Source organism: Kryptolebias marmoratus, linkage group LG12 (assembly GCF_001649575.2).
Source record: "Kryptolebias marmoratus isolate JLee-2015 linkage group LG12, ASM164957v2, whole genome shotgun sequence".
Taxonomy (NCBI): Eukaryota; Metazoa; Chordata; class Actinopteri; order Cyprinodontiformes; family Rivulidae; genus Kryptolebias; species Kryptolebias marmoratus.
In genome coordinates this window covers 5,306,124-5,317,929 of record NC_051441.1, presented here as the reverse complement: position 1 = coordinate 5,317,929, position 11,806 = coordinate 5,306,124, and the positions used below count along the sequence as shown (strand labels likewise).

The 11,806-nt window shown below is 38.2% G+C and overlaps 1 protein-coding gene across 1 annotated transcript; it reads left to right on the top strand.

Moving 5' to 3' along the window:
• Positions 1–1,340: 1,340 nt before the first annotated feature.
• On the top strand, positions 1,341–11,468 carry rab5c (RAB5C, member RAS oncogene family). Its single transcript, XM_017429508.3, has 6 exons — positions 1,341–1,461; positions 6,144–6,477; positions 8,615–8,766; positions 8,923–9,045; positions 9,130–9,223; positions 10,006–11,468. The coding sequence occupies exons 2-6, from the start codon at positions 6,312–6,314 to the stop codon at positions 10,131–10,133; spliced, it is 663 nt and encodes a 220-aa protein (XP_017284997.1). The 5' UTR covers positions 1,341–1,461; positions 6,144–6,311; the 3' UTR covers positions 10,134–11,468.
• The last annotated feature ends 338 nt before the right edge of the window (positions 11,469–11,806 follow it).

Here is an 11,806-nt window from a genome sequence, read left to right as displayed (position 1 = left end):
ACTATATTGAAATAACCAAACTGAAAAAAGAAGAAGAATTAAAAAAAATATGAATTTACCGTCACTTGTATGTTTTAGTCTTTCTGACGACAACAGATTTACCTTTCCAGTTTCAAAAAATAAAAGGTTTATTAAATTATATGTAAATGTGAGCAGAAGATATGAGAGGCAAAGTCTTGGACATGTTTTTTGCTCTGAATATGGTTTCCTGTTGTCATTAATCAGGCCATAGATGCTGCTCTGTCATGCTGGGAGGAGAGACACCAGCCAGTAAAAGCATTAAAGAAAACAACAATTTTAACAAAATTGTTTTTACAAATAGGGGTTTATTATCTACATGGAGTTGTAAAAACATATTTTTGTATTTGGTACTTAGAAGCTTGATTGAGCTTCACTAATTGGGGAGGGAGAAAAAATCAGTTACACAATTTCCAAGTTTATTTCTGTCTATTCCTTTTTTTTTCCAAGTTGTGCAAGTTTGCATTTGCATGACATCAGTCTGTAAAATGTAGAATAGCAATTATTTTAATTAAAGTAATGAAATCAGTATTATTGACAATAATACCAGTAGTGGTAATAAACCAGCACCTTACAAATCCCCAACACAACTGTGCAACAATCCAAGCCAAGAGAAAACCAAACAGTCTACACCATGATGCATAAACTGCACAAGAAGTGAATCAAGACCAAATGAAATGTCCTTTGAGAAGAAATGCACTTTGATTTCTGGCATAAATATGGTAATATACAAAGTGTTTTACCAACACAACTAAATACTAATAGCATTAATAACTATCAAACACTATAAAGTGTGTAATGTAATAATTTGAATTTAATACCAACAAATTGCCCAAATTACTACAAACAAACAATATTTAAATTATGTTATAGAAGAGATCTTTTACAAGCTTACAAATACTTTATATGAGCTTTTATTGATGGGGTTAGAATAAATCTGGACTCCGTCACTGATGAAGACACATCACAGTAAAAAAAACAAATAATAAACATAATTTATCCTTTTATCTTAGAGACCTAAAGATGAGTTATTGCAAGATGTTATCTGGCTGTAGGTCTGGTCAATTACTAAATCATTTTTTATGTAAATGCGATCAAAATGAATTGTTTCTTCTAATTTGTGCGTATACATTTCAAAACATATTTTCAGGATTGCATTAAGGTTTATGCAGCTCCAAATTACCGTGCTGAAAGTCTTGTTTTCTCCCATTTAACCTTATGACAGTTGCGGCCTGTTTCCCTCTCCAAGATGGCGGCGTCGCTGACGTACCGTACGCAGCCAGCGTCGCGTCGTCTGCGTACGTTTACGTCCACGGGTCAGACGGCCACTGACAAAATAAGTGGGAGGTTCCCGGAAAAATCGCTAACCGGAAGGGAAGGCCAGACCCCAAGAAGCAGAAGACAGCCGCTGCCGATGAGGCCAGAAAAGGAAGAGAAAGTATTGTAAGTCAAACTACTCGAAATGATCAAATATGTGTATAAAGATGGAAGCTGAAACATGGCGGCTCAGTTCGCCGAGAAACCGTTTGCCGTTGTTTGGTCTGATTTGGGCAAATTTCTACCAAGTCCGGGTTTAGCCGAAATGTCCATTAGTACGATTGAGGCTACGAGCTTTTAGCCCTGAGAGAGCACATAATCAGAAAATGCCCATAAAGCTGCGCCATAAAAGCATATGACATAGTTTCATGCCGACAGCACAGACAACGTTAGCGGTCTTAAAGTTTCTCACAGGTTATATGTGAAACAGCTGACGCCCTGTAGCCAAGAAAAGAAAAGTGGTCCTAATAATGACGTTTTTGACACAGCTGCTAATAGCTAATGCTATCAGAAGTCAAGTTTCCCTTTTAGTTGCGCAGCTTCAAGTTCTTGTTGTTTTCACGCTAGCAGGCTAATGCTAACACAAACTATAAATGTTAGCTGTCGGTGTAAAAAAATAATTTTAGCCAACTGTTTGTTGCAGCATACAGGTCAGTGCCATGTTATGTCTTAAAAATAATACTTCTACCTTATTTTATCCATATCGACGTGTTTCTTCTTAGATATTTGACTAATTATCTCTCTCTCTAGCAGATAAGTTGGGGTTATGAGTTAGCTCATTTGCTAAAGCTAGCCACAATGAGACATTACTTTTTTTAATTAACTCGTAAATATTAGCTGACACTTAACAGGATTTAGGCTTGGATATAAGTCTGCTTAAGCTTGTAGTAACTAGGCTTATTTGTCAAATTTAGGTAACAACTTTAGCTTTGTTTTATTGAAAGGAAAATGCAGTCAAGAAAACCCTGACATCTTCATGAAACAGTGTTGTAATGTTTTTATGTTTGCTTTTGTGTCATTTAACTATACAGTAAGTTTTGCCCTGAGGCTTAAGCCAGGCTCGTAAATGCCCACCCTGTAATTTCTTTTTTTAAGCATCATCATCTTATAAAAGTTACTGAAAGCTGCCGTGTTACAGTTCTCCACATTAAACTGTTAAAGGTATGTGTCTGCACGTGTGTTTGCTTACATTTAACAGCATATGTAATCACACACACGCCTTCATAGATCTTGTTTATGGCTTAATACAGGGAGAAGAGGTTGGACCTTTGAGTCAGAAAGGATTTTATGGTTACCTGCTTGAGTTCGTTTTAGTTTTTATGATGCATAGACCTTGTCCTCATAAAGTCATGACCCGTCTTGGCAAACCAGTCCTGACCAAAAAAAAAAAAACATTACATAATTTTTAAATCAAGTCTCAAACATACCAGTTCTATTTTGGACACAACTTAGCCATTTACTTTGCACCACCTAAATGGAAACTAAAGTTCATATTTTCCTTATTAAAGCCTATCCTGGTCAGTGTATTTTTGTTTTTAAGACCTTAGTGATTACATTTACTCTCATACCTATATTATTTAAATAATGAAACAATTATTTTGACTGATTTAACTGTGTGTTAAATACTAAATAAAACCATAAAAACATCAGTGGGGTTCCCCTGGCTAAATAGAAGCACTGGAAGACAAAAAAATAAAAGGGCTTAATCATTTGAAAAGGTAATAATAATTTGGTTTGTAGAAGCTTTCTGTTAATGGGCATTGAGGTAACCTTGGTCACTGAGCTTTTGACACAAACGTCACGAGAAAAAGGAAGTGCCTGTGATTTCCCATTGGCTTGAACAGAGTGTCTGATTGGCATCGAGTTTGCTTTTCCTGTTAGGTCATCGCTTTCACGTCCAAACTCTGATATTTCTGAGTCATTTCTTGTTGGAGCTTAAAATGTTTGACGCATTGTTGATCAAGAGGATCTTAGAAATGCATCCGGATTGTTACCTTTTGTCGGTTTACATGTTGACTACTGGGCACAGTAGACAAAAGGAGTATGAGGACACAGCCTTTCTATCAGATACCACCAGCTGCTCTTGGACCCCGCCCTTTGTGAATCGCGCGTCTCTGCTTGCTTTCATAAAACCATGTTGTTGGACCACTTTTAGGACCTCGGGTGGCCTTCATATGCATGCAGACACACTCAAGTTACAGATCAGCATTTAAACAGCTGGGTCTACGTTTGTTTTGTACTTGTATTTATTATTATTCTGATTTTAACTCTCGTAATTCCAACGTTTGGTTGAAAACTTCTTCCTCTTATACTTCTGAAATACTATGAAAGTACCTAATGTTTGTAAATGTTGTCATATTCCGAGCTTAGTGGAACCCCTGCTGGTATCTTAGACTTTGTGTTGGCAGCGGAGCAAACAGGAGGCCATGATGAATATTTAACAGCCTCTCTTGACTACGTCTTCCTGCCTTTTCTCCTTCTCCTCTCTCCTCTCTGACCCACGTCCCACAGCCTCTCTGACCCACTTCCTTGTGGAGTTTTGAGTGCCTATTAGGGATGCCGTCAAAGCGTCAGTCGCAGGTTGCTTTTAGATGTGTGAAGGTCGTTTTCAGTGTAAGAAAACATTTCGACCTGCAGGACAATCTGCTGTTTCTGCTTATGTCACTCACCACTTCTTACATTATTTATTAGAAAGTTATCTTTTTGTATAGTGTTTTGTATATAGTCTATTTTCTAAACCACATTGATAAGAAAGAAAATTTAACCCGGTTATATATTCGTTTTGTTCCTGTGGTGAGTAACCGCAGTGTTTATAATTTTTTTTGTTTTGCTTGTAACTGAATGCTTACTGGTTCCTCTAAAGAGACATTTTACCAGGTGAAGTAACCTTAGCTGCTTGAAATGAAATAAGTACAGACTGGCTGTTGTTTGTTCACATGAACGAAGTGCCTTCATTCCTTCCTCATTTTCGATGCTGCGAACATAAGTGTCCCCTGTGTGCTGGATCAAGAGTCCAGAGGGATGTTTTGATACTGCTTTTGATCATTTCTGCTCTAAATGCAGATAGGTGTAATTTCTTATACTCTTCTTTAAGATTATATAAAGAATAAAAAGGATTTTGGGTACACTGAAGGTTGATTTTTAATGCGTTTGTAGAGCATGGCTGGTACTGTGTCAAATAAAACATGCAAGTTTTGAATATTTTATGGGCAAAGCTGTGATCTGGAGTCACATGCTAAAGATTAGGCCCAGCTGAAGAAAATCCAAGCCCACCCGAATTATCTGCACCGACTCTCCCTACAAATTGCGTTTTCTTTGGTGGTCCTGTGTCAAGCTGTCTGTGCGACGGCGCTGGATTTTTTTCTGCTCAGCAGTTAAATGTGTTCTGCAATCTTCACTTCCTGCTTTTAGCTGAGTTGTTTCCTGTCCTTTGACCGAGCAGAAGCTGGCTGACCTCATGTGTATCAACCCAGCAGAAAAAAAAACAAAAAACGGTTGGACAAGCTTTCATGGACATAAAGCAAACACCTTTTACCATGCTTAAAACTCTAGTTTATTTGCATCAAATTAGTCTTGATGTAAGTTTTAAACTCTTGTTTTTGCCTTTTTTTTTGTTTGTTTTTAGAATAGGAAGTGAGAAATTCAGATATGGTAAACATTTTAAATGTTATTTAGTCTTTACAAAACAGACTAGCCCACTGCGAGCTGCTTTTTTTAAATTGCAGCTTGTGGTTTTTAAGGTTTTAATCTTGATCAAGTAATGCTGCTTGTGAATAACCGCGAAGCTCAAGTTGTTTTCAGACATCTGTTAAAAAATGAGTCACAGTTTCAAAAATATTCACGCCTGTTCTTTAAAACATGTTTGGGCAAAGCATGATGCAGCTTTCTGGCCTTTTGTGTTTAAAATGGTTTTAATGACCAAATACGTTTTCATAAAATGTATTATTATTTCAAAAGAGGTATTTCCCTCATCTGTCCTGTTTTTTTTTTTTTTTTTATGGAGAATGGTGTCATGTAGTCCTGGACTCAATATTGTCCTTCTGTAAGGTTCCTTCTCAAAGGGTCTTTAGGGAACATTAAAGTAAACATTGGGTTCTTGGTTATCTGTCTAACTAGTTTGGTTTGGCAACCAGTTAATGGAGACTACTGCTCTGCTCTTTTTAGATCTCTTTTTAATTATCTTGACCTTTTATTATTGCCACCAGCCAAACAACCTTATACAAGTGTTTTCAGAAGAATTAGTAAATGATTATAGGCAGATCCCAGACCAGATTTTGGATCAATTTCAAAAGACCCTAATTAGCTTTAGAAAAAAAGGTCAAAATCAATTTATTTATATTGTTAGAAATTGATAGAGCATTCCAAAAACATAGTTTTACTGGACAGTATTGCACTTATTTTGATTTAGTTGTGGTTTTACCTTTTAGTAAAGCAAAATTAAAACAAAATCTGCTTGTCATCCTTTTACGGCGTTTAACAAGGTAAGCACATCCTGTGGGAGCGAAACAAAAGGCACTATTTCAAAGGGTGTTCTCATTCAGCGCTTGTTTATACAAAACAAAGCTGAATAATTGATTCTTCACAACAATGCTGTGTGTAATGTCAGTTTTGGTGTCAACAACTGTCATTTTAAAGTGTTTGGTGAAAACATTTTGCAGCTAAAACAAACTTTAGTCTTTATAAGCGTTCACAGTGGTGATTAAGCCTCTTCTGGATTTGGCTCACTGTTTGAGGATATTGTGCTTGTTTAACAAAAGTGTGTTTTCTGTTTTGCAGCAAAACTTAATACTTTGTGTTGTGTTTTCCAGTTCCCACAAGTGAGGCATCATCTTCCTCTCGAAGGGCTTCCTGCATGACCTGAACTTACCCGCGTCTATCCCAGCTTCACCAGCCTTCTGCGTTAAACCCAAAGCCTTTAATCAACCCTCCTCCTCCCCGGCACCTTCGATTTTTCCTACGATTCCCAACGCTGCAGCATGGCGGGGCGAGGCGGACCGGCACGGACCAACGGCACTGCCGCAAGCAACAAGATCTGTCAGTTTAAGCTCGTGCTGTTGGGAGAATCGGCGGTGGGAAAGTCCAGCCTGGTTCTGCGCTTCGTCAAAGGCCAGTTCCACGAGTACCAAGAGAGCACGATCGGAGGTGAGGGGGCTTTGATTTCCAGATGTGACTGTTTGTTTGGCAACATATTCAAACCTCTGTGTCTGGATTTACATAAATTCCTTTCAATTTATGCATGAATTTTAAAATGAGCATAAAAACTGTTACTAAATACTCTTATTGTGAAGTCAAGCTATACTATTTTTGATGGCAAAGAACTATTACCCCAAACTATTTGATTCTGTATAGGCTAATTGTTCATAAACAAATACAAATATGTTGTTTTCATGATCAAAATCTTTGTGCACAAGTTCTGCAGCAGATCAAAACATGTCTTTGCCAGTTCTTAATCATTCCTGTTGTCAGTTCAGGCAGGAGGAAGACGAGTAAAACCAGTTCTTTAAAGAGGAGAAGCTGACTCAGTTGAACTCTAAACTTCTCTCACAAAGCAGGCAGGCGTGTTGATTTCTTTTTTCTCTTCTTAAATGACAAAAAGTAACTTTAAACCCACCTTTTTATATAAAACACAGTCTTGGACCACCTTTTTAAAAAAATCTAAAGACATTTATTTAGTTTCAAACCAAACTTCTAATTATGCCTTAGTGATCTTAGTTACATTAGCCTGATTTAAACCGAAGAAAAATAATAATGGGATCGATGAATACAAATCATCACTGACAGATTTCCTGAAACTGCTGAATTTTCACATAAAGGTATTTTGTTACTCGTTTCATATCCCTCTTTTTTGCATTCAGTGGCCTTCGTACTCAGTGTTTTATCATTTGTTTTGTAAGTGTACGTTATTTTAAATAAAAGATTTTATTTTCTTACACAGAAATAAAAGTTATCAACATAATGAGTTCCTCTGGTCAGATACATTGGCAATGACAAGAGTGGTAAACAAATAAACAAACAAACAGTACATGACTAAACAATCGGTCCTGTGCATTGCTCATTTTCTGAATTAAACGGACATCAATGTTGTTAGGTTTATTTATACATTTATTTTTAAGCCAGTTTGTTTGTGGAATTTAGTTTCAAGTGACAGAGTCACTCCCAATCCAATCCATCCGTTCTCTGTGCTTTTTTGTCCTTTCCGGGTCACAGGGGAGCTGGTGTCTCCAACAGCCGCTGTGCGAGAGGCAGGGGACACCCTGGACAGATCACAAGTCCATCACATGGACACATGGAGACAAACAAGAATACCATTCATGCTCTCACTCACACCTAGGGACCATTTTAGAGTTACCAGTCAACCTAACATGCATGGTTTTATCTGTGGGAGGAAACCGGAGTACCCAGGATAAAAAGCATGTGTGCACAGAGAAAACATGCAAACTCCCCCCCAATTCATCCAGTCCAGTTTTATTCATAAAACACTTTAAAACAACCACAAAAGACCAAAGTTCTGCTGCATCAATTGTTCTGTATTTATTGTCTTCCTTCCCCGGGCAATAATGATTTTGCTTGTGTCTGTGTTCACACACGTTTGTGTAAATCATCTCATGAGCCACTGGATGAATTTGGGTGACTTCATTCTGGCCTTCAGTTAGATTCCTTTTCTGTGATTTTACTCTATGCTTGTAAAAAAACTGAAATGTTTAGTCTTTGCCAAACGGGGTTTTTCGTTAGTAAAGTTGCTCAAGGATGTAGGAACAGGATACTCACCAAGGACTGAAAAAAAACAAGTCAGCATTTTTTGCATTCTGTTGAACTTGTGGTCAGCTGTACAGCCGGTCAAAGATTACAAAGCTTTAAAGTATTTGCCGTGTAAGAGGGAGCTCGATTTCCTGTCATGTGAGAGTTGGCTGATTGTGTGAGGTGAATGTGGTGGCTTTATTCATAAACTGAGGCATTGTCTTAACGTACGACTGTCCTTTCGTTTTCTGTGTTTCAGCAACATGTTGTTAGTTTTCTAACTTATGCTGTGACTAAGATGTTCTTTTGACTCCAGTTAGTTTTAGAAAAAAAAAAACTAAATTGGTTGCTTGTTTTCTTTTCTTTTAATCTGATCATTATAAAACCATAAAATCCTTATTTTCTTCGTTTTATGACAGCCCTTAACTTTATATCACAAACTTCAAATCCACAGGTTCTCAACCAGATTATAAATTGTGTATTTCCTGCTTTCTGTGTTTCCCCTCCTTATGTAATATCCATTTTGCTTCTTTCTTCTCAGCTGCCTTCCTCACACAGACGGTATGTTTGGACGACACAACAGTCAAGTTTGAGATTTGGGACACTGCGGGACAAGAGCGATATCACAGCTTGGCACCTATGTACTACAGAGGAGCCCAGGCCGCCATCGTTGTCTTTGATATCACCAACACAGTGAGTAACACGATCTGCAGCAGGTCACGTGTGTCATCCGTTAGCTAAACCCTCCCCATCTTCCTTCCTGGGCTCATGAAGGCCGCTCCAGAACTTTAAGTTGGGGATTTAAAAGCGGTGTCTTATAGTTATGCATGTTGCACTTTTGTTTTTAAGGATACATTCACACGTGCAAAAAATTGGGTGAAGGAGCTCCAGCGACAAGCCAGTCCCAACATCGTTATTGCACTGGCAGGAAACAAGGCAGACCTGTCCAACAAAAGAGCCGTAGATTTCCAGGTAAACACGAGCGGTCACAGCTGAAGGTTATCCTAGGACAGGTTAGTATACACTTTGAAAATGTATTTTCTTTCTTTCCTTTAGGAAGCACAAGCGTACGCAGACGACAACAGTTTGCTCTTCATGGAAACTTCAGCCAAGACTGCTATGAATGTTAATGAGATTTTTATGGCTATAGGTAAGTTTTCCCTGGAATAGCAGCCGTTAGTTCATTATTCATTCAGCAGGCTGAAATAAATTGGCAGTTATCTTGATTAATATTTTAGTTTTTGATACATAACTTATAGATGAGACTTCAGAAAATATTGAATATGATTTCCCGGAGGTGCTGTGGGCCCTGTTCAGACCTGTCACTTTAAATCCGTCCGGGGTGATTTGATTGTAAGTGGACTGCTCTGTTTGAGATCGTTCAAACCTGGCCAGATAATCCGTACCCGTAAATATTGTTGTTTTCTGTTTCCTGCTCTGTATGCAGATACACGTCACAGATTATTTAATGAGCTTTAAATCAGCTGGCAGACAGGTGGACTTTCTTTTTTTATAAGACTACTGTCAGAGGTCTGAGTGAAAACATTTTCAAAGCAAATTGAGGCCTTTCATGTTTGTATTTAGCTTAATCTGATAACTAAATCCAGATTTAAATATCGGGTATGAACAGGGACCAAGATGCACCTCTTTAAACCCCAACTTTTTTTTCTTTTGGCTCCTATTTTTGACCAAATAAAACACACCTTTAGATATTAATCAGTCATTTCTCTGGAAATGGTGACAAATGTTCAATATTTTCAGATTTTCTTTGTCATGAATTCCTGCACATGAAATAATTATCTAGGAGGCAGATTTGTTTTCACTGAAGGGACAAAATTGTTAATCATTTACTTGCTTTATATTATTATCAGATAATTCAGTTCCTCCCGTAGTTGTGTTGCCTTCAGTGATTGTTTTTGTTCCACAAAACAGCCAAGAAGCTTCCGAAGAACGAGCCTCAGGGTGGAGCGGGCGCTGGTGGGCGAGCCAGAGGCGGCGTGGACCTGCAGGAGGCGGCGCCGCAGGGCAGAAGCAGCCAGTGCTGTGGGGGCGGGAACTAACTAAAACAATGAATGGGCTGATCCGACCACACCAGACCAGATATTAGCCAGCTGTCAAACATCGTCCCGTTGGTCAAACCAAACCAAACCAAACCACGGTCAGACCAACTCTCCTCCGAGCACCAATTTACTGTTTGGCAAACGAGCCCACTGGCCAGTAAAACTGCAAGACCCCGCCGATGGTTCCAGCAGACCAAGAAATCAACCCAATTTACAGAATCATGTTTTTACCCCTGGACTTGCCAATCCATGACTTCTCTTTTTTGATGAACACTTGACGTCACCTTGAAGGGAAAATTTAAAAAAAATAAAAATAAGCGTCACTCATTACCAACTGCACTTAATAGGACCATCTTGTTCACTTTTCTGTGTTTGTGTAGAGGAGATAAAATTAATCCAAGAGGAAGGAATACAAGCAGGCCGGTGGGTCCTGTCCTTTCGCTGCTAGTGCTCGCTTTCCCAACGCACCGGAAAGGTTTCATCGTGGTCGTATGGTAAAGCAAGGTGTGCAGCGTCCTTCACTTTTCTTTTCTTTTTTTATTTGACTTGTTCCTGATCAGCTTAATAAATGAGATTAGGTAAGTTTCCACCAGGAGAGCACAGACGGACAGATTTTTTTCCTTCTAGAGCTGCGTAGCTTGATTACATTAACATTGTTATTGCTACTATTACTGTATTTGTTTTGACACAGGCTGGTCAGTATGATTTAAAACCCCTTCAAAGGTTTTACAGTCCTTTCTCTATGCTATCAAACCATATACAGTAAATAAACCTTTATTAACATTTTCCATGCGTAATTTTAGCATTAATGTAATGTTTTCGAATGATCTGTGTAAAATGGCAAAAATATAAAGCAAGATTTGTTTTCTTGACCAAATCGCATCCGCATTGAAAACATTTTTCTGTATTTGTAACAGACTTTTCAAGTTTATAATCGATCTGTAGTTATTGTCAGAAAATATCTTCCCAACCTTTTACACATTTGTCAACTCTAATTGTTTTTTTGTTTTTTTTGGTTATTTTATGTCTTTATTTTTTTCCCTCTGGAAATTTATGGTATTAAATGCACTGGTTCTGTCTCATCAGCCTTGTGAATTGAGATGTTATCCTTTAGCTTTTCGCCCCTTTTTTTCTTTCTTTCTTTCTTTTACTAATCATATTAGGAAGAGAATGGCTTCCAAAGTGTTGTCATCCTGCTGCCGCATCAACAACTAGCACAAAATGATCTGCAGAACATTACTGCTGTAAGATGGGAGGAGAGCTGAGAGCAACGGGTTCGTGGGTGGAGAAGGCAGAAGTAAAATGTCATTTTTATGAATAAACAAGGGGAAGGTATCAGTTTTGGTTTGCTTGTTTTAATTATTCCACCTTATTTAAATATTAACTCCGAGCTACATCACAGGTTTGACTCCTGGCTGCGGCTTTTTTGTTTTTTCCCCAGGTACTCCCACAGTCCAAAAACGTACTTTTAAAGTTAATCGTCTGCTCTAAACAGTCACCATCTCTGTGATCTCTCCTGCCTCGTGCCCAGTAACCCAGCTCCCCACGACAGATCAAGTCACGTGACAAATATGTGTTTGTCACAATTAATTTAGTCCTTTTTGGGTTTTTTATTTCCTCCAAAATTATGCCTAAAAATGTGATTACATAAATTCCAACACAGGTGAATTTTT